The 22,332-nt window shown below is 44.2% G+C and overlaps 2 protein-coding genes and 1 long non-coding RNA gene across 7 annotated transcripts in view; 1 reads left to right on the top strand and 2 right to left on the bottom strand.

Annotated features, from left to right (window-relative positions):
• Positions 1 to 789: 789 nt before the first annotated feature.
• On the bottom strand, positions 790 to 20,668 carry FBXW2 (F-box and WD repeat domain containing 2). Of its 4 annotated transcripts, none has more exons than XM_079962153.1 (8): positions 20,563 to 20,668; positions 17,185 to 17,293; positions 16,065 to 16,574; positions 8,990 to 9,184; positions 6,354 to 6,487; positions 5,121 to 5,207; positions 3,572 to 3,741; positions 790 to 2,532 (listed from the first exon to the last, which is right to left on the bottom strand). In XM_079962153.1, exons 3-8 carry the CDS (start codon positions 16,552 to 16,554, stop codon positions 2,244 to 2,246), a joined length of 1,365 nt encoding a protein of 454 aa, XP_079818279.1. In that variant the 5' UTR covers positions 16,555 to 16,574; positions 17,185 to 17,293; positions 20,563 to 20,668; the 3' UTR covers positions 790 to 2,243. The 4 variants fall into 4 exon arrangements, with proteins under 4 accessions (XP_079818279.1, XP_079818281.1, XP_079818280.1 ...); XM_079962155.1 differs by having other exon boundaries at positions 17,185 to 17,290; positions 20,563 to 20,640; XM_079962154.1 differs by lacking the exon at positions 20,563 to 20,668 and adding an exon at positions 20,327 to 20,387.
• On the bottom strand, positions 9,194 to 15,759 carry LOC307207966. The gene is made up of 3 exons (XR_013834902.1): positions 14,935 to 15,759; positions 10,894 to 14,892; positions 9,194 to 10,835 (listed from the first exon to the last, which is right to left on the bottom strand). It is a non-coding gene; the product is annotated as an uncharacterized lncRNA (long non-coding RNA).
• Positions 19,423 to 22,332, top strand: part of SLC2A8 (solute carrier family 2 member 8) — a 17,364-nt gene continuing 14,454 nt past the window's right edge. The window contains exons 1-2 of one of the 2 annotated variants that reach the window (XM_079962146.1): positions 19,423 to 19,654; positions 20,967 to 21,175. The gene's annotated coding sequence lies outside the window, so the exon portion shown is untranslated. Of the gene's footprint in view, positions 19,655 to 20,791; positions 21,176 to 22,332 lie in introns of those variants that run through there. The other variant, XM_079962145.1, reaches the window with a different exon arrangement.

Raw genomic sequence — 22,332 nt, 5'->3', positions numbered from 1 at the left:
AAGTGACTATAGGGTTGCAGTGCTCATCTTGCTCTTTAGGCCAAGAGAGCTGGCGTTTGTCCACAGACAGCTTCATGCGTCATGTGGCCAGCATGACTAAACTGCGACTGGTGCACAGAGGACTGTGATGAGTGCCAGAGTGCATGGAAAAGCTGTTCACCTTCCTGCTGCAGCGGCACCCATTTATCTACTTGCACTGGTGCGCTTTTGAACTGCTAGGTTGGCAGGAGCTGGGACAGAGCAATGGGAGCTCACCTCATCGTGCGGATTTGAACCGCTGATCTTCCGACTGGCAAGCCCAAGAGGCTCAGTGGTTTAGACCACAGCGCTCACCCACGGTGAGAATGGGATGTTGGACTAGATGGGCCTTTGGCTTTATTGCAAGTAACTGTTCCTTCAGCGCTGTGGTGCTTTATTATTTAGTCTTTCTTTTGCTTTCTAACTTTTTTATTTTATTTTAAGGAAATCTTGTACTTGATCTGGGGTGGGAGAGATGGGCATCAGAAAAACTTCTATCCAAATCTGATGTAAGTTGTTGGTGGTGGGTCACTGGATATTTATGCTTTGCATGCTTGCTCTACACTTCCTCCTGGGATCCCAATACACAAACTGAGACTAGTATGCTATGCTTCTCTGCCTTGCACAGCAGCTTACATTGCAGAAATTCTCAGATGATGCTCTACACAGTATGGTAGTATACATTATCAGCTGCTAGTGAGAGAAGCTGCGCCACAGATGCCCAAGAAGTACAAATGCATTCATTTCCAAAAACTTCACATTGGGACAATATTTAAAACAGGCAGATTTTTTTTAATTAAAATTGATGTGTAAACTTTTATAGCACGTGCTGGAAGACTTACCACCTCTGCCCCAGGTCCCTTCCGAGAAGCACAGGAAGATGGGAAGGCCATCACCACATCCCTGCTGCATACCCTTACCTCCACTTTCAAAGTTCCAAACTCAATTCAGCTATGTTTTGCAATGGATTTGTAAGGGTCTGGAGCAAACTCAGTTTTGCCCTTTAAGTGTGGGTAACATGTTGTCCATAAAACGATTAAAAGAATGACAGCTTTTAAAATGAGTCATCATTGAAAAAGAAGCCTCAGAATGCCTGTGGAGGTAGCTGCCTCTAATGAGCACTGCAGGCACACACTGCTATAAAACTTCCTTCCAATCTTTCCCCACTCTCTTCTTGAGGAAAGAGTGGCTGTGCCTGCTGTTCCAATCTACTCACTGGCCTTGTTAACACCCTTGCTTTTTCTCACTAGAAGCAAGGGCTTCAAGAGCTCTTTAAAAAGAGGGTTAAAAAGAGGTATACCAGCTGCTTGAACCTCTAATGACATGAGCTGTCCTTTGATCAGAAGCTCATCAGCCTGCACAATTCAATTTATCCCTGACCTAAGAATTTGCCTTATGAGACAAAGCATCCCTCCTAAGGCAGCCATTTGGCTATTGATCTTGCCAGCTCGTTTCTATAATATCAAGGGTGGAGTTCAGGTTTGCAAGTTTCTCCACACCACCATCACAGTCCCAAGTGAATACCTGACTTCAGAAATCCTGGATGTTGAAGCCAGTAAACCACACACAGGTTCAATACCCACATTCATACACTTGTAAGTTCTCCAGGCTCAAGTGTTCATCCCTTCCATGCATGGCAAATAAAAAAGTAACACCGGCCCTAAAGAAATTAATTGACCAGCATGGTCCCCTTTTACAGAGCCATCAGATCTTTCACACTGGCTGTGAATAAGATGTGTGTGTGTGTGTGATTAACATCCTCATTTCTTTTTCTTCCTTTCATAAACAAATATGGGTGTGGGAAGGAGATGTGTCTAATATCCTTTCTTATGAATACATTTCCAACCCGCTTCTGCCTCCACCCCCTCTCCAAAAAAAAAAGGGGGGGTGGGAGAGAAGGAAAGTAAAATCATAGTTAAAAATGTGCTCAAACGTATGAGAATACATGAGCCAGAGGTGGGGGGATAGTCGCATGCTGTATGATGCATTATGCTTAAACAAAGTGAAAACAAACACCCCCTCTTCTCTGCAACTGGTTGCGACTCCCCTGCCTATTATCAGAAAATGACAGAGAGGGAAAAAATGAAGGCAAAATGATTGTGCATTGCATGAGGATATCTGTTAAGGTGAGCTGCTTTGGTTCATGCACAGTCTCCTCTGGCTGCCTCATGGCTGGCTGGCCCAATTGTGTGGTTTTGTTCGTCACGTAGTCCTGCTGGTTTGTTTCAGCCATGCTCCTTCCACAAAACCAGGTGAATACTGTGGTCTGGCATGCTGGTGGCAAAGACCAGGCCCATGTCATTTTGACCATCCAAACCGTCCAGCCAATCCATTTCCCCGGCCAGGAAGCTTGAGCCCCTCTTTGACTTTCTGTATTCCGGCAGTGGCCAGCGGCTGATCAGTTTCTCTGTCCTCAAGTCCATTATGTACAGGTAGTGGTTATCAAACAGGAGGGCAAAAATGTCACCGAAGCCCAGCAAGGACAAGTTCGCAAATTCAGGAGGTTTGATAACCCTGCAAGGGGAGAGAAGAAACAGACCACCACAAATATCAGAAGAAAATGCTTCAAAGAATGGAGAGTTGATCTTTTAAATGATTTTTTTAATGGTGTTTGATATGATCTAGATTGCAGTCTGCTGCTACTTAACCAACCTGGCATCTTGGTGTCTTGCAAGTGACATGTTGCCATGTAAATGCAAGATACCAAAGGAATCCCATCTGGAATGGCACCAGTCATTCAAAACCTGACTCTTACAAGTTATCGCTGACATTGTCAGGGTATTCGGCTTAGCTTGTCCACTTTAGACCTCTTGGCCAGACCTCCAGAGCACACTCCGGGAACATGACTCAGGAAGCATCAACACTTAAGTTTCCTCTATTAAGAAAAGTGTTTACTGGGTTAATTCCACATGAGTTGGAAATAGTGGCTCCTGCCTCACAATGCACCTGGCTGAATGTGGTAACCTTCTTATCTATGTCACTGGGCAGATTTGGCAAGCAACTTTGTGTACACAGTAAAAGGGTTCACTTTACAGTATAAAGTGTGGGTCGTGATAGGGGATTGCAGGAATTGTTGAACGCCATCTGTTGAACTATGGGTTTGTGTGAAGAGTTTTTGGAAAAAAATCATCTGAAAAGGAGAACTGCCAGACTACAGAACTCAGAGAACTCAGTCAGCTGCAGGATTCTGAGCAACCAGAGTTAGAACTTGCTAATGGACTTTGTTTCAGCAAGGACTTTGAAGTACAGAACCCTCTCTGGGACCAGAGAGAAAGAAGCTTTTCTATATATAGTGTGTGTAAATGGAGTGTGTGTTTTGCGTGTGCCAACTAGAACAACTCTGCTAAAAACAACTGTTTCATGTTGGTGTGTTTAACTGCTTTACTGAAGCTTCTGTGGCACATACACAGAGAACAAAAATATACATACATATGCGTGTATATATATGTGTGTGAGAGAGAGAAAAAGAGAGAGAGAGAAGAAAAAGAAGAGGAGGAGAAATACAGATCCCAACAACCTCTGCATATGTTGGCCTCAAATCCAGACTGTTTACCTGTGGATATCGTAGCTGGCGAAGTCCCACTGATACAACCCGATAGCTGAACTGCAGACAATGTATTTGCCATCGAAATGAAGCCGAGGCTGGAGGGAGATGCTGCGGTCTTCTGAGACGGTAAGGGTTTTTAAGCACTTGCAGTTGATCTCTCTCCCAATGGGCCAGATCTGTAACAATACAATCAACCAATGATTGTGGCAACAGGGAAGGATAAAGGGGGTACACTTTGCTAACTTGGTGAAGTCTCCCTTGCAGGCCTTCAAGCCAAGAACTCCCTCCCAGAACCCTACCTCTCTCTTGAAGGAAAGCTCTCCCACTTCAACATCTGCAAAGCCTCATGGGTGCAGCTCTTTTTAACCCACAGTCGTTATGGGAAAAGTTTGTGTAACTGCCTTTCAGCCTTGCAATTCAGCCCTTTCCTCCTCCTGTACTTTTTATTTTTTGCTTATGTTACACTGCAAAGTACCATGCACACTAATGATGATGATAAAACTGGACTGTATCCCATGCTGGTTCTAACCAGAATAGGCCCATTGAAAATAATGGGTGTGATTATTTTAGATCCATTAATTTCAATAGGTCTACTGTTAGAAGAACTTAGTTTGAAATAACCCATTATTACTATTGGGCTGTATGCAACAACATTCTACTTGGAGTAGACCCACTGAAATTAATGTACCCACGTTAGTCATGCTAAGTAGGTGCTTTTACCTTATGCTGGCCTATGGCTGCAATAAATATTCTTTACCTTCTTCTGTTACTGAAGGGAAGCCTCGTCCTCTAAAACCTGCCTCTTGACATGCTTATGAAAAAGCCTTCTAACTACCAAGCAGCTGGCAGACAATGGGCAGAATAATTCACCCCTTAGGATCCATTAGGGCGAAGGACCACAGAGCATGTGCTTTGCAGGCAGAAGTTCTCATGTTCAATCCTCTGGCATCTCTAGGTAGGGCTAGTAATGTCCCCTACCTGAAACCCTGGAGAACTGCTGCTGTCAGTCAGTGTGGACAATACTGATAGCCAGCTGAATACTGAAGCCAGCCAACGAATACTGATAGCCAGCCAATACTAAAGGCACCTTCCTAGTCAGATTCAGATTTGTACTGGGGTTAAAGCCTCAGCGCCTAGGGCTTGCCGATCGAAAGGTCGGCGGTTCGAATCCCTGCGGCGGGGTGCGCTCCCGCTGCTCGGTCCCAGCGCCTGCCAACCTAGCAGTTCGAAAGCACCTCCGGGTGCAAGTAGATAAATAGGGACCGCTTACCAGCGGGAAGGTAAACGGCGTTTCCGTGTGCGGCTCTGGCTCGCCAGAGCAGCGATGTCACGCTGGCCACGTGACCCGGAAGTGTCTCCGGACAGCGCTGGCCCCTGGCCTCTTAAGTGAGATGGGCACACAACCCCAGAGTCTGTCAAGACTGGCCCGTACGGGCAGGGGTACCTTTACCTTTACCTAGTCTAATCCAGCAAAGGCTTGTGACTTTCCAGAATTTATTTACACCTGCAATTTCCCCTGATTTCTGGAGCTCCATGAAGCTGAGACCATACATACCTTGATTTCGTATTTATCTGCGCTTAACAAGATGTAATCCCCAGGGCTGTGCATGAGAGATTTGACTTTGCACTTCTGCAAGACCACCTGCAGTAGGAACAAAGTGTGTCTAAGGCTTGAGGCAACATGTCAGACAGGTCACTAAAAAAAAGCACTGCAATGTTCATTCAGATACATTTATGTCCCGGGAGGTAAAAATCTAATCTCACAATAAGAAATGCCAGATGCTCCTCTATTATGTCCGAGAAAGAGAAGCCACAATGGAGGCTGTGCACTGTCTCCAACTAACCCACTGTGCAGCTGGATTTTGTTGTTCTTACTTCAGTACAGTACATTCAGTACGTTCTGTACAGAAAGATTTTGTTCTTACTTCAGAATGATCTCTGTTGTTACACATTCTTACACAAAATGATTTCTGCTGTATTGAAACCCACTTTTTCCCATTAAGCTTATGGCACAACCACCTGGGTCTCATGCCCTACTTTAAGGCTGTGTAACTGAAACAACCACACACTGCTTCAATGTTAACCCCTGTTTCCACCTCCTTCTTTTTCCTTTCCCTATGTTGAATTTTTGTAAGCTTCTTAAGAGCAGGGATTGATCCTCTTGTGCTCTATAAAGCATCATGTGCACTAATGGTATTACGTAAAGAAAAAAATATAGAATGCTGCATGCAGATCATGGTTTCCTCCATATGTTGGGAACCAGCAACTGTAGCTCTGAGTACTTCCTTTGCATGCAGAATGTCCCAAGTTCAATCCCTGCCATCTCCAGGTAGGCCTGGGAGAGACGCAAGGTCTGAAACCCTGGTGAGCCACTGCCTGTCAGTGTAGGCAAGGTAGATGGACCTGGTGGTCTGACTCAGCGAAAAGCGATTACCTATATTCCTGCACGTGGTGGCCTTGTCCTCTAACACCAGATATGCAAGGCTGGCAAATAACCTTTGGCCTCAAATGGTTTGTAGTTAAATTTTAGCCACTGTGGTGTAGCAGTTAGAGCACTGGACCTGGGAAACTAGAATTCGAATCCCCACTCAGCCACAAAGATGACCTTGGGCCAACTGCTATCTTGCAACCTAACCTACCTCCCTACCTCACAGGGTTGTTATGAGGATAAAATTGGACAAAAGGAGAGAACCACGTATGCCACCTTGAGCGTTTTGAGGAAAGGTGGGATATAAATTAATAAATGACACCCAGTGCAAACTTTAAACAGGGAGCTAACCCAGCCTACCTTTGTGACCCATTCCGTGTGCCCTGTTAGTGTATTGAGACACACTCCCGTTGATAAGGCCCAGACCTTCACAGTGAAATCCGCTGAGCCACTGACCAGGATGTCGAGCTCGTCATTGTAATCAACACTGAAAACTACAAAAGCCAAAAAAGAAAAGGGAACTTTAAAAGAGATTGGCCATGCTGATCTCTATACCAAGTCAGATCAAAGTAATCATGCAGTTATTTTGGGATGTGTGTGTGTGCAATTGTGAGTCACACTGCAGTTATACTGATTTGGCTTCCTTGAAATTTAGTTTTCCCTTCCATGTAATAGACGTGTAGAATTTACAAGTTTGGAAGGATAGCCAGGTAAACATACTTAGGTAATGCCTACCCAATGATTAGAGCTAGAGAACTGCAGCCAGGGGAGGGGGTTCCCTTGCCTAGAAAGCTGTCTTATTCTGGGCCAGGCTATTGGTTCATGTAGCTCAGGACTATCTGCATGAGTTGGCAGCGGCTCTCAAGGGTTTCAAACAGGGAGTTTCTCCCAGCCATATCTGGCATGTGTGACAGAGACTTGGTTAGATGAGGCAGATGGGCCTGTTCTTGTCGCTGCTTGTTCACCAGGTTTCTCTTATACACAGCAACCCATGTCATATGGGTGGGGTGGGGTTGCAGTGATTTTTAGGAAGTCATTAGCTTACATCAGGCGTCCTGTTGGGAAAACCCAGTTTTCTGAGTGCATGTTCTGGAAGCTGGGCAATAGGGGCAGTACAGGATTCCTTTTGGAGTACCGACCTCTCCACTGCACCAAGATTCCCTGCCTGAGCTGCTTCAGGTCATGGTGGATGTTCTCCTGGAGTCTACCTCTTTCCAAATCTGAGTGACTTTATCTGCAAAAAAAGCTTTGCAAACTCATTGCAGGAGACCTTTTTGCAGATAAAGTAACTCAGATTTGGAAAGAGGTAGACTCCACCATGGGAGCAGGGCCGGGAGAGTGCTAGAGTCCTTTCTGGTCAAGTTGCATGGGATCAATTCCAATCTGTTACCTCCAAGGATGTGGACAGGCTGCTTGGACGAGTGAAACCAACCACCTGTCCCCTTGACCCTGGCTAATAACAGCGAGCTGGGAAGGGCTGGCTGATGGGCTCTGGGGGCTGGTGAGTGCTTCCCTCTGTGAGGGAGCCTTCCCAGACCCGCTGAAAGAGTGGCCGCCGAAACCATATAACACCGGTCCTGAAAGACCTACATTGGCTCCCAGTATGTATCCAAGCACAATTCAAAGTGTTGGTGCTGAAGCATCTCCACTCCCATTGTTCAGCCCGGACACTGCTGTCCAACTCCTAGGGCCTTCTGATGGTTCCCTCCCTGCGAGAAGTGAGATTACAGGGAACCAGGCAGAGGGCCTTCTCGGTAGTGGTGCCCACCCTCCCAGCAGATGTCAAGGAAATAAACAACTATCTGACTTTTAAAAGACATCTGAAGGCAGCCCTGTTTGGGAAAGTTTTAAATGTTTTATGTTTGGTCGTGTTTTTAATGTTCTGTGGGAGCCGCCTAGAGTGTCTGGGGAAGCCCAGCCAGATGGGTGGGGTATAAATAATTTATTATTATTATTATTATTATTATTATTATTATTATTATTATTATTATTATTATTATTATTACTACTACTATCTAGCAATGCCAGGAACTGAACCAGAGACCTTCTACATGTAAAGCCCATGCTAGAGTCAGTCCCAAGCAACATGGAACTGTGTACAGTTCTGGTTGCTTCATCACAGAAAGGATTACCATATTTTTTGCTCTATAAGACTCACTTTTTCCCTCCTAAAAAGTAAGGGGAAATGTGTGTGCGTCTTATGGAGCGAATGCAGGCTGCACAGCTATCCCAGAAGCCAGAACAGCAAGATGTATTGCTGCTTTCACTGCGCAGCAATCCCTCTTGCTGTTCTGGCTTCTGAGATTCAGAATATTTTTTTTCTTGTTTTCCTCCTCCAAAAACTAGGTGTGTCTTGTCGTCTGGTGCGTCTTATAGAGCGAAAAATACGGTATATACAGTTGGGAAAGTTTCAGAAAAGGGCAACCAAAATGATCGAGTGGATGGAGCAACTCCCATGAGGAAAGGCTGCAACATTTGGAACATTTTAGTTTAGAGAAAAGGCAAGTAAGACCTTATAGAAGTTTACAAAATTATGCATGGGGTGGACAAAGTAGATAGAGAAGTTTTTCTCCCTCTCTCATATCAGGAAGTTGCACCTGCTGTGGACAGTGATGGCCACCAATTTAGATGGCTTTGAAACAGGATTAGACAAATTCATGAAGGAAAATGCTATCGATGGTCAGTAGCCATGGCGGCTATTCTCTGCCTCAACAGTCAAGAGGCAAAAATGCTTCTGAATACCAGTAGCTGGAAACCATAGGAGGGGAGAGGGCTACTCTTGTGCTCAGGTCCTGCTTGCAGGTTTCCCACAGGCATCTGTTTGGCCACTGTGAGAACAATATGCTGGACTAGATGGGCAACTAGCCTGATCCAATATGGAGAGTGAGTAGGGTAGCTGCTAAACTAGGGGAGATGCATAGCAAGGCTAGCTTGCGGACAGATGTTGCTTGAAATGACCTAAAGGGCTTCAGGTATTCCTGAGAACACCAACACACCTGCCCCCGTGTGGCCTCTGAAGTGCTGGGTCTTAGTTCCTGAGCTCCACTCCCAGCAGGCTACCGTGTTGTCAAAGGAGCCTGTGACCAGCTTTTGTTCATCAAACTTCACTGCTGCACAGGTGTGGGTCTGGATCCCATAGATGCATTGCCCTGTGCTCACATCCCACAGCTTTGCAGACAAGTCATCTGAACCTGCGGCCGCAAAGGAAGAAATGAAGTGTGGTTTAGTGGCTGAGAAGTCAGAAGGTTCAGAAGGTATTCAACATGATCCACAAAACAATGGCATCCAACCAGGACCTGGGAGAATTGAGTTCAGATCAGCCATAGTTTCACTACTTGGCCAGCCACTACTTAAGCTTCTCAGTGACCCATCTAGAAAGAGCCACTGGTTAGAGTCTGTCTCACTGTTTCCCAAACATCTGATCAAAATTTGGAGGCCTATTTTCTTAACACCTGAAACTGTTTTACTTTCATAACAAATGAAAAGAAAAATAACCCATTCAAAGAGGAGTGTGTCCTCAGTGTTTCTGTATTAGTACTCGTTCCACTCTGATCCCAAGGCATGCCTAGACCAATGGCTCATACATAAATGCAACAGAGCAAATTGGGTGGAGAGGGCAAGTCTGCTGCAAAAAAGTGCCTTGAATAATCTGATCATCCCTAAAACCACAGTGCATAATTACCTACCCAGGGGCTGAATGGAAGGAGGGAAAGTTGAGCACTCAATCACACACAGAGACACAAAGGGCAGTCTGTTATTGGGCACATGGGAATTGGCACTTTAGCTGTTCTTCTATACCATTTAATTTGGGAATTATTGGCACAAGAAAGCTTTAAAGTTGTGGTGTCAAAGTTTCTTAAAAGGGTATCTGAAATCCCCCACCCCAATTTTACAGTGAAAAAGTAAACCCTACTGACAGCTCTCTGCTCCCAAAAGTACCCCACCATGACATTATTCTGCTGAAAATTTTCTGTGATCTCCCCCAAGATCCCTCAGAATTGGTCATTTATTATTTCTGTGCCATGCTCACTTTGATAAGTGGCCCCTGGAGGATTGCACATAGGTCAATGCAGCCCTCGGCCCAAAAAAGAAAAGACATTCCTGCTTTAAAACTATTTTGAATATCTTGGGGGGGGGGGGATCTCTGCTTGGCATTTAAAAATAAAACAAGCTTCTAGCTCTCATGTATGCAGGAGAAAACTCAGAAATATATCCATGCCCTTCCTGTCATTGACAAGGATTTCCAAGCCTGAGTTTATGATGCAGAACAAGTGAGCACAATTAAGCAAACAAGAATGCAGATATACTTGTGGCACATAATTGATTCCAACTCAATAATTTTGATTTGGGAAGAGAGGTGATTGGTGCAGAACAGAAAGTCCTAGTCATGCAAAATCATTAGCCTCCAATAGTGGAAGATGAAGCTTTTGGTCACACATGATAGGATCTGTGACAATTAACTCTCTCGCTAGTAGGAAATCTCAAAGGATTAAAAACTTTGGCTTGCAAATAAATCCTTCACTTTTCCAGACAGAAATGATTATTTATATTAGGTCAGCTGCTTTTTGTATAAACAAATCAATGCTGCCTGTCCCCTTGCTGCCCTTTCATTAATGGATAATTTGAGCATTTGGTTTTAAGCCCCACCCCACCACCAAAAAGCCACCCTCACAGGGAGATCCACACTCCACAGCAGATCCATGGTAGGGGAATTTGTAGGGAAGACTGGTGTGAAGCCAAAGGAGCAGCCTCCTCCTCAGAATGTATTGTAGGTTTTAGAATGCTGAAGAGGCCTTTCTTTAATATTAGCACACATTGGCTGTGTTCAAACATCACAATAAACTATGGTTAACACAATAGCAACAAGATTAGCCTACTCCTAGGCTCATATGCTCTGCACTCTGGTGCAAGGAAACTGGAAATTTTTGCTTCTTATTAGCCACAGTTTAGCATGACACATGAACTCTAAAGTGCAGCTACACATAATTACAATCTGTGGAAACATGCCAACTTTATAAACGGTGGTCTGATGCTGGTTTGTTGCAACATAGTAAAAATGAATCACAGTGTATTGGGTTTCTGAAAGATGGCAAGCTGCAGTTAAACAGAAGCAAAAGCTTCGAAGCTTGTCCTTGCATCTGTCAGGGGGGACCAGGCAAGCCTGGGGAGGGGCACCAGGCTTGTTCCTATCACAACAAACCATAGCTTATTGTAGTGTCCAAATACAGACACTGCATGCTTTTATCAAATACATTTCTACAATGTTAGTGAAAGCTTGTGGCTAGAACAAGGTCTGGGATCCGTGGGGCCTGATCATGGCCTATGGTGAACTGTGAATGACCAAATCTCCTATTCAGATCTTGGTCTTGCTATAACGTCACTAAGCAGCTTTAGACAAGCCTTCCAGCCTCAGCCCACTAAATGAAGCTGAATATTGGAAGATCCAGGACAGATTTTAAAAAGTACTATTTCATGTGGTGAATAGTTGAACTATGGCACTTGCTCCCACAGGAGGCAGTGGTGGTCACCAACTTGGGATGCTTTCAAAAGAGTAGACAAATTCATGGAGGAAAAGTTCACAATAGCTATGTTCTGCCTCCACAGTTGAAAGCAACAAAGCATCAGAATACCAGCTGCTGGAAACCTCAGGAGAGGAGAGTGCTCTTGTGCTTGAATCCTGTCCATGTGTATCCTGCAGGCATCTGGCTGGCCACTGTGAGAAGATGGACTGGATGGGCCATAGGCCTGTTCCAGCAGGGCTCTTCTTATATATGCCACCTCCCAGTAATATTACTTACTCTGGCAATTTATATACAGGCAACTTCCCAAGTGGGGGGGGGTCATCATGTGTGTCGGCAGGGCACGCATAAGCCCTCCCTCCCACTTCTGGGGCTGAAATCTGTGCATGCATCAGCGGTCATGTGTTCCTTGAACACGCACAAAATGGGAGTTGCTTGTACCAATTAATTATGATAGTCCCTGAGTGGTGTGCAAACAACTCCACAATAAAGATAAAAATCAGTTAAAACTATAAAATCAGAATTCAGTTAAAACACCTGCTGAAATATTTAAAATGTCTTCTGTAGGTGCCGGAATTTCAATATGTAGGGTGCCCTGACCTCCAGTGAAGGGGAGTTCTGTAGTATTTGGCCTACAATGACAAAACATTTCTAAGGACACCTTAAATGTCTGAAGAACAATACAATCTACAAAGTAGTAGGAACCCAAAGATACCATTATGTAAGAATAAAAACAGTAGATAAAATCAACATGTAAAACAGTCTAATGTGGATTTAAAGGCCTGAGGAAATGTAGGAAGACTTCTCCTGGTACCAGAGATAGTAAATATATGCCTTCTTCAGGAATGAGATCTAAAGGCAGGTGCCACCATTAAGAAGACTCTCTCCTCAGTTGGAAACCACCTCACCCAGAAGGTAGGGTCTTTGAAGATTATCTCAGCACATATGCCATCTCGGGTTGAGTTCCTGAAGGATCACCTCCTCCAGGTCCAAGACATGTACAGCTTTGAAGGGAAAGCAGTGCACAACCTGGTGATTACAGAATAAATGATGCAAGGAGGGAGTTGCAGCCCCAGATAGGGAAAGAGATAGTAAGGGAACATCTAGCTACTTTAAATGAATTCAAATCTCCAGGGCCTGTTGAGCTGCACCCAAGGGTACTAAAAGATCTTGTGGATGTATTCTCAGAACCTCTGTCTATAATCTCTGAGAATTCTTGGTGAATAGGGGAAGTCCCTGTGGACTGGAGATGGGCAAATGTTCTCCCCATCTTCAAAGGGTGTGGGGGGAGGGGAAGCCCAGGTAACTACCTACCGGTGAGCTTGACATCAGTACCAGGAAAGGTCCCAGATAACTAAACAGTTGGTGAGCAATTAGAAAAAGATGCTGTGATTACTACGACCCAGCATGGGTTTCTCAAAAACAAGTCATGCCAGATGAATCTCTTTTTTTTTAAATAAAAGTTACAAGCTTGGTGGGTCAGAGGAATGCTGTGGACATAGGGCATCTTGATTTCAATAAGGTTTTTGATGAAGTTCCCAACAGCCAGAATGCTGTTAAAATGTCAAAAAATGAAAAAGCCACACAAACAAAAACACCATTTTTTTTTTAGCAAAAACAAAAGCTCCAAATATCACCTCTGTGTTGCATGGGTGCTTGGGACTCAGCAGGAAGCCTCTGATTAGCAGCGGGGGACTCAATTTACAAACGGAACACACTCAACAGGAAGCAGAACATGTTCCGCTTCCAAGGCAAAATTCACAAACCAGAACACCTACTTCCGAGTTTGCAGCATTCTATTTCCAAGTTGTTCATAAACTAAGCTGTTCTAAAACCAAGGTACCACTGTATATGAAACTGCTGGGGATGGTTATTGGGAGTTACGGGTTGAGGTGCAGGCCTTGGTGATGTATTTACCTCGCCCGGTCCAGTGTGAGAGACAGACCGCAACAGCAACTTCACCCAGCGGTATGTCAAACATCTCCTTCTGATACCTCTTGAGTAACACGTTGGCTGGGAAAAACAGATCTTGCTTCCTCCCAGACAACTGATGCACATTCCTTCCTAATATGGCCTTGAATATTGTTGTCTGACATCTGGCCCCAGTAATCAACAACTCAGCCTCACTGGTGTGAAGTGCAGAGAGTGAATATGAAGCCGCTGGATTTTTTTAATTTTTTTTTTTTTTTGTATAAATATATAATATACATTCCCCACCTCTAAGACTGCCAGTCTTCCAGTGTCACCCATCCTTCACATTTCACATTTAATCCTCAATTTTACATACAACCACATTATAAATAAACAAACACAATCCATCTCTCTTCTTTTCTGTCTGAAAGTTTCAGAAGCCATCAAGATGGTATATACTATGGTCCATCCTGTCCCTTTCACTGTTCTTATTTCCAACTTTAAGCTTCAACGGGGTGGGCCAATGTAATCTCAACAAAATCTGTATCTCCTCTCCATCCTCCCCACTAAACAAATAAATCTTCCTGGAGTCCATCCTGCCAATCCTCTGTTCCATTACCTCCAACTCCAGTTTTCTCTCTCTTCCGAGTGCTTAACAGACAGTCAATCCAGTTGTTACCAATCTTTACTTCTTTACTATTTTTATTTCATAATACAAAGTTCCAAGGAGTGGTCAAAATCCCTCAAAAGTCTTGAGGGGAGTGATTTTAAATTTAGTCTGCCACGCACAAAGAAGGGTTAGGATTTGTGGGCTAAAATAGAATGTGATTTATATCCCATCAAATTGATTTTGTAACAAGTCCACGTTTCTCGTAGTAAAATAACATCAAAAGATTTAATAAAACTAATAAATTCAGGGTTATTGGCCTTTTTCCTCAAGCCCACAATGTACCAGGAAAGGATCTTAAACCTAGGGTCACTTGGTAGTCATTTGATTTCAATTAAGTGATCCCATCAGTTACCATTCCCCCTGCCCTTTTAACTATTCCGAGGAATCAACACCCTAACATCTTCACTACAGCAAATGCTTAACTGTCTGTCCTTGCTGGGCTTGCACTCCCCCTTACGGAGCAGGTTCACTGTTTGGGAGTGCTTCTGGATCCAGCTCTGTCACTGGAGGCTCAGGTATATACAGTGGTTGGAAGTGCCTTTTACCAACTGTGACTGGTTCAACAGCTATAGACATTCCTGAACTGGGAAAGTCTGGCCACAGTAGATCATGAATTGGTTACTTCAAGATTGCAATATGCTCTATGGGGGGCTTCCCTTGCACTTGATCCGGAAGCTGCAATTAGTGCAGAATGCTGCAGCACAATTGCTGACAGGAATGAGGCCTTGTCAGCATATCGTGCCTGTTCAGTGATCTGCACTGGTTACCAATTTGTTACCAGGCCAAGTTCAAGGTGTTACTATCAGTATATAATGGCCATAATAACTTGGGGCCAGTTTACCTAAGAGATCAGCTTACCCAATGCGTGCCCACTTGACCGCTTCAATCAGCGGAATTGGTACTACCACAAGTGCCGTATAATACCCATTCTGCATTTGTAAGAACTCAATCATTTACTGTGGCAGCACTTACACTTTGGAACTCCCTGCCTATTAGTAGCAAGCAGCTGCCTTCACTGTATACTTTTAGGTGCCTGCTAAATAGACAAGCCTACCCAGATGCTTAGAAAGTTGATGTGAGTTTTAACTTGTTTTAGCATTTCAAAGTTTTGTGTGTTTTAAAATACAGGCACCACCCCTTACGCGTATTCGACTCATGTGCAACCGTATACACGCACCGGGAAATTAAAAATAATTCTATTCAAACCTGGAAATGGCAGGAGAGAGCAGGAGAGTCCCCGTGGCTTGCAAGGAGACCCTCCCTGGAAAATGTTTTAATCTATAGATTATGAAGGCTTGAAAAAGGCGCACGGGGGCCCTGCTGCTGCTGCACCATCATGCTCACCAGCTGAGAACTGGGAAGGCCACTTCGCAAGTCCTGTCTGTGCGGCTTTCCCAGCCTCTCTGGTGAGGAGTGGGGGCTCCCCTGGAAATAATCCCTTCTATATCCACCTAATGAAGAACAAAAGCTTTAAAATGTGTCAACAGGGCTGCAGGTTCCAAATTCCTGTGTGGGAAGCTGTTCCTTGCAGCGGGCTCAGCTGCGCGGCTTCCCTATCCTTCCTGCCAAGATTGAAGGTGAAGAGGGGAGGAAGGGAATCTTCATTACCCTTTAGATTAGAAGGGAAGGAGCCGAACAAGGGCAAACAAAAGTGGATGTGTGTATGTGGGGGGGGGGGAGAGAGAGAACAAAAAAACAAAGCCACTCAAACTCCCCACTTACGCACATTTCATTTCTCTTGGGGGGGGGAACGTAACCCCCACGTAAGTGGAAAGTTGCCTCTATTATTGTACGTGTTTCTAGGTATAATTTTATTGTTTTATCTTTTGATGTATTTTGAAAAACCAAGTGTATACATTTTGTGAAATAAATAAATAAATCAGTGACTTCCTGGCTCACAGCCCTCTCACACATATTCACAACACTAATTCTCATTGCACCACTACAACCAAGCCATTTGGGCCATCCTACCTGTACAAAGAAGTCCATCTTTATAGTAAAGTGCGTACACTCTGGCACTGTGTCCAATCAGTGAGGAGGTCTCAAAGGCTTTGTGGTCCTCTAGTTGCTTCATCCTTAAGATGGCCTTCAAGTACACCTTCTTCCAGTGCAAAGCATCTTGGACAGAGTCATCAATCTGCCAGCCCAGTTTTCTACAGGCAGTCTGCCACACCTCCATACAGGCACTTATGACCTTGTTCCATTGCTTAGAGACGAGGCAGCACGTGAGTAAGGTCTGAGGGTCAAGCCATTTTAACAAATAAAAACTGAGTTCCAACGGGAGGAGTTTGAGGAAGTCCCGTTTGAGAAGGGTCTCTAGGTTATTGGAGAGGTGCCTGAGCTGGATAGCCCCACTCAAGCTAATCAGGTGATCCAACGACTCATTTTTCTGCAAGTCCGTCAGAGAGAGAAACGTAACAGAAATATTATCAAGCCATGCTTCAAAGTCCTTTCTCTCCATAAGGTTATGGAAACATTTACCTGTGGGACATCAAAATACAGTATTAGTTCTGCTCAAAAACCAAATATGAACACCTTAAATAAAAAATTAAAAAATGACACACTCTGCCTCAGATGCACTTCAAACAACAACATGGCACAGGGCGGTTAATATAGAAAAATCAGCAATGTACAATGTGAAGGAGAACTCCCTTTTAAACCGAATGTGCTGAGCACAACATGCAAAAACTGTGGGATTTTTGTCTGTCCCGTGCAAAATATAGTAGTGCCTTTGAAAGCCTATGATTTTCAGCTGCTAGTCCTTATGTTTGGTTTTACATTGCATGATCAAAGGAAAACAAGGGACCCAACATCAATGTGACATCAGGTGCCTGACAGGTCGGTGTCTCAGCTCTCCTCTCAGACTTGGTCCAAAAGGTTTTGGGGAAGGCAAGTCTCTGGACTGCTAGCCCCATCCAGGTCCCAACCCCTGGTTTAGATTTATCAGAGGACCTGTCCAAAGACAACTGCTGAATGGATAGCCGAGCAGCAAGGAGTTGGACCACAATGCATATTGGTTCCACCCAAACTTTCTTCCCTACCTAGCATTTTATCCTATCTAGCATTTCAATGGGAAAGAGGGCGTATTTACCTTAAGTAGTTGTCTGTATTATCAGATAGTTGCTTAGCAGGTAGCTGCCAATTGTCTTCTTGCTCCTCAGAACCCGACAGGGATTGGGATTCCTCTGGGGCCATTTCTTCTGTAGGTGTAACAAGAACCATATAAGTCACTGAGGCCAGATTTTCTCCTCCTCTCCAGTCACTGCATAGTGCTCTAATGATTCCCAAACCCACTACTGTTACCACTCACTTTTGACCACACCTTAACTTTCCAACCTAATTCATCTGATCAAGGGATATTTCTTCATAATGACCAGGATTCTACATTTGCTGTCTTGGGAGTAAATCCCATTGAAGCCAGCAGGACTCGCTCCAAAGAATGTGTTAAGGAGTTCTGTAGTTCAATAAAGGTTCTTTCAAAGTATGTGTTAAGATCTAGGTGTTAATACTTGTTTTGCAAAAGACTAGGTAAAATTTTGTCAAAGTGGGATAAGAAAATAATCCCAAGTAGTAGAGGGGAGAAAGGTGAAGTTTATAAAAACTCAAAAGACATTAATGATAATTTTTTAAAAAAATTGTTTGGAATTATATAATAAACTAAAAGGCATAGCTTATGAGGGTGTAGAAGCTTTTAAAAATAAAATAAAATTACCTTATTTAGATTATTGACAAATGCAAATGTTATTTTTCACCAATATCAGAAGCAGAAATCAAGCAAACTATTCTTGAAATGACAACTGGTAAAACACCATGATTTCCTATTGAATAATATAAGACATACATTGATCTACTAGTACCAAAACCTCATCAACTGTATGAAGAGATGTCTGACAAAGGTCTTTTATCAATGACATTTAATCAAGCTTATATTACAGCTATACCAAATCAGACAAACTGAGTAAAGTTGATACAAAGATTTTAACAACGACCCAAGCAAATAGAATTCAGCAAGTAATAATGGTGGTTACAGAGAATGACCAGACTGGCTTTATAAAAATGAGGCAGAAAATAATATTAGATTAGTGGTGGATTTGTAAGATTTAAATAAAAATAAAGGCAATTTTTAATTACGGTATATCACTAGGCAATGAAATGGTTTTCAACAATATTTATGTATATAAAGGTAAAGGTAAAGGGACCCCTGACCATTAGGTCCAGTCATGGATGACTCTGGGGTTGCGGCGCTCATCTCGCTTTAGTGGTTGTTTAGAACCCCCTAGCTTGCGCTATTAGACAGCATTGCGAGATTCACACAGCGGTTCATAATTCAGTTGAATATAAATTGGTTTTATTTTCAGGTGGTACCAAACTAGTATTCCTATACTGATGCAAACAATAGATGCTTTTGGTAAAATATCAGGATACTTTATTAACTGGTCCAAAAGGAATTGATGCCAATAAGTGAAAAATTGATTACTCTTTCAGTTAAGGAATTATCAATTCCGGATTTGCTCCAAATCTATTATATAACTAGGTTTAATGCCAAGAGACATAACTTGATTAGTTACAATTCATATAAACAAAATAATAAAAGAGGCTTCTTTAGTTATTGATAGATGGGAGTCATTAAACGTTAACCTTAGGGGAAGGTTGAATTCTTTCAAAATGTACATTATTCCCAGATTTATCTATATACCACTTCATTGTAAAAAAGCCAAACCCTTCAAAAAAAACCCTTTCCCTTATGTATGTGACTATTTAGATTGCAAGCCTGAAGTTATGTTACTTTTGCTGAAGCTTTAAACTGCAAAGTGCCTTTTGATGAGTATCTTTTAAACACTTAAGAATTATTATTATTCTAAATATAGAGTGGGGGGAAGGGCAGCATTTAACAAATAAATGGGAGAGATGACATTAATGGGGGTGAGGTATAAAGTAGATAGCATGCCTCATGCATATTTTTTTCTTGACGTGGAATCAGAAAAGTAGATTGCTTTTATAATCTTTGGCCACAATACAACAAAGAGTTGAGCACACCTAAATTTGCACTGAACTATTGCCATTTATTTCAAAGGACTGGGCCTGTACAACTGTGCATTAGTGCATAAAGGTCAAAATGTAATAATAATAATACGTCTCCCATAAAAGAGCACACACACAAGTGGCATGGAAAACACTCTTTATCAGCCTACGCATCTTAGGTTTCTGGATCTGATTCTGGAGACGAAGGATGGGAGAAGGGTCATAACTCAGTAGTAGAGCATCTACTTTTCATGCAGATGATCCCAGGGGACCTGCCCATTTTGAGTTAGGGCTGGGACTGTCCCATGCCTGAAGCCCTGGATAAGTGTAGTTGGTGTGGCAATACTGAGCTGGATGGACTAATGGTTTGGGTATAAAGCAGCATCTTATGTTCCTACTGTTGTCTGGGAAGCAATCCATGCATTTGATGTTTTTATAGAGAGCTAGGTTTTAACAAGTGCCTGGCGTGCTCTGGTCCATGGGGTCACGAAGAGTCGGACACGACTAAATGACTGAACAACAACAAAAGATTTTAACAGGTCAGACTATTTCTCTAGCCCAGTCTATGCTGACTGGTGGTAGCTCCCTAGAAAGGAAGACCCCTTCCACCACCTGATACATGATTTGTTTTTCTTTTAAGGTAATTATGACAGCATTCAACCTGTCTAGAACATTCTACATCCAAAGCATATAGTCCAACTACATTTGATGCTGGCCAAGGGATCCCGCTTCAGGACACACCTGTGACCGGATAGTGTTCACACGTGAAATTTGCCTCTGGGGTGGGGAAAACCCCCATGCTAACTAGTTCAATATCGGAGAACAAGAACAGCCATATGCATGCAGAGTCTTGTGGCATCAGCTGGGCGGTCTCCAGATGTTACTAGACTATAGTTCCCCTCATCCCTAGCTAGCAGGACCGTCCAACGACACCTGGGGAGGGACCTGAGGTTGGGAAAGGCTGAGCTAGAGTGTCGCACCCGTGCCCGCGAGACCAGGATTCAAACAACCATTTGCTCATGAAGCCAGCTGCCCAGTGGGGATAAAACGGGGAAGGGGAGAATACGCTGATCTCCCGGGAATAAAGGAAGGGTGTAAATAGGATAATACATAATAGCTAAGAATCAAAACACGACGCCGATCCCATCATTCTGCACCCCCCTTACCCCCTCCTCAATCCCGGGCCCTCCCGCAACCTCTTTTGCACCTACCTCAACGGAGACCTCTCCTCAACTTCACCCCAAAGGGGGCAAGTCTCCCCTTCCACCCGCCCAGCCCCGCCCCCTCAGGCCCCCTCCCCACTGCAGGCGGTCTCTATGACAACCCACCTGAGCCCCGCCCCCTTCCGCCGCTCTCCTCAGCCGCGCTCCCTCCTCCCACCGCACTGCCCCTCTTCTCTTCCCGCCCCCTCCCGCCCACTTTATTTTTCGGGGGCGGGGGGTCCAACCTTTCGCCGCCGGGTCCCAGCAAACACTCTACCACAGGCACTTCCGGCGTGAGCACCTGACGTCATCTTCCTCGCGCCTTTTTCCCGCCCCGGATTTTAGAGTCACTTCCGTCCGGAAACGGAAACTTTTTTTAAAAGTCCAGTTTAAGGTACCCATAGAGATAGAAATGTAGAGCATTTTCTGAACCACCGATACAAAGTGTGAACGGTGACACCGTTGGACATGATTCTCTTGCACTGCTACAAAGTCTCTCGAAATTCTCTCTAGAGACCGACGGCCCTCCAATGCTCTTTACAGCATTGGAAAACCAGTTGAAATTGAGAACGGGAGTTGACATTGTGTATTGTTGACGATGTGTGGCTCCTTGTTTTCCTATATCTTTGTTGTTTTTTACTTTTTACAGGGCACAAGAGAGGCCAAGCCGGAAGTACAATCACATGGGGGAAAGGATTTAATCGTCTGAGTTTCTGGTCCGTTGTTATTTTCCTCTCTACCCTGTAAACGTGGTCCCAACTGTTTAGTTCCGCCTTGCAGTTGATTCTCAAGATTGTAGTTGCCGGCTTTAATTTGGAGGTGAAGAGCGATGCTTTAGTCCTTGGACGGGAAGGGAAGGTGAGTTTGCGCCGCCCAAAGCCTCCCCAAGTTTTTTCCTTACATTATCCCGCTTCCACCCTCCTTCAGTTAGATTTTAATTCATTCTCTCTCCTAAATTCCCTAATTTTGCACGCTTTCTGCCAACCTCTCCGGTCTGAGGCTATTTTATCAGTCTAGCGTCGCATTCTGTACTTCCACACGGGTCTTGGGGAGGGGTTTTCCCAGGCCTGCTACTAAAGAAGTTGGAGGCTGATCCTGGGACATGACCGACGACTTCTCTGGTGAAACAAGTTTTGTGCGTTAGGGGTGTTGGTGGTGTTGGATTGTGAGATGACACCCAAGAAGAGCACTACAGATATGGTTAATAGCGCCTATGTGGTGCCAGAGAGAAATAATAGTGCCTATTTGACCACTCTCTTGTGTGCCAGTGAGGGACGTGTGTCTTCCTTTGTGGGGTTCTCTGACTGTGGGGTTCCTGATGTTCAGTCTCCCTCAGCAAATGCCCGCTTTGCGTTGTACTAGCCCTTTGGAATTGCAGTACTTTTCAGGCTGGCTGCCTGTTTACTCAGTCCATCCCTCTTGCCTAATAATACAGGGCAGAAGAGCATGGGCGTAGTCAGGGCTTTTGTTGGGGCGGGGGCAGAACCCGCGTGATCCGTCAGTTATTTCCATTGTTTTACTTGATGTAGGGAGGGGCAGCAGCCCCTCCTGAACCCCGCCCCCCGCTTTGCTACGCCCATGCAGAAGAGTGGTGATCAGCAAAGATCAGGAGTTGAGTCATAGCTTGTGAGAGGGAGCGACCCCAACTGCCTTGAAGATGGTGGTTGTGAGGCAGCTTCAGGGCCAGTTGCAAGTGTTACCATTTGGGGCAAGGTGTTCAGGCAGGTGGTGGCTGTCCAGTTGTTCTTGGATGACCCAGATTAGAGGGAGACTGGCACAAAGTGATCCCCATTAGTTTGCTGGCAGAACATGGATTTGCTCCTAGATTTCTCTAGCTCAAATCTGATGCTCCACAGGAAAGCATGTGATTGATTGAACAAATACAGAGTGCCTTTTCTATGATACCATCACACCTAGTCTCCTTTCCCAACCTTTCTGGATTGCTTGATACTCTTCAATAACCTTTTTGAGATGGGGCAGCTAGAACTGTACCAAGTATTCTCATTATGGGGCCC

This window comes from Podarcis cretensis (assembly GCF_951804945.1).
Source record: "Podarcis cretensis genome assembly, chromosome: Z".
Lineage (NCBI taxonomy): Eukaryota > Metazoa > Chordata > Lepidosauria > Squamata > Lacertidae > Podarcis > Podarcis cretensis.
This window is presented reverse-complemented; position numbering and strand designations above follow the sequence as displayed.

Bases quoted from the DNA above. Each gene is read 5' to 3' on its own strand.
- FBXW2 (XM_079962153.1), bottom strand. From the start codon at position 16,554: ATGGAGAGAAAGGACTTTGAAGCATGGCTTGATAATATTTCTGTTACG. The intron at 9,185-16,064 runs GTAGGATGGCCC...TTGCGGCCGCAG, and splicing joins AGATGGACTTCTTTGTACAG to GTTCAGATGACTTGTCTGCA. The intron at 2,533-3,571 runs GTAAACAGTCTG...CTCCCCTTGCAG, and splicing joins GCCAGCTACGATATCCACAG to GGTTATCAAACCTCCTGAAT.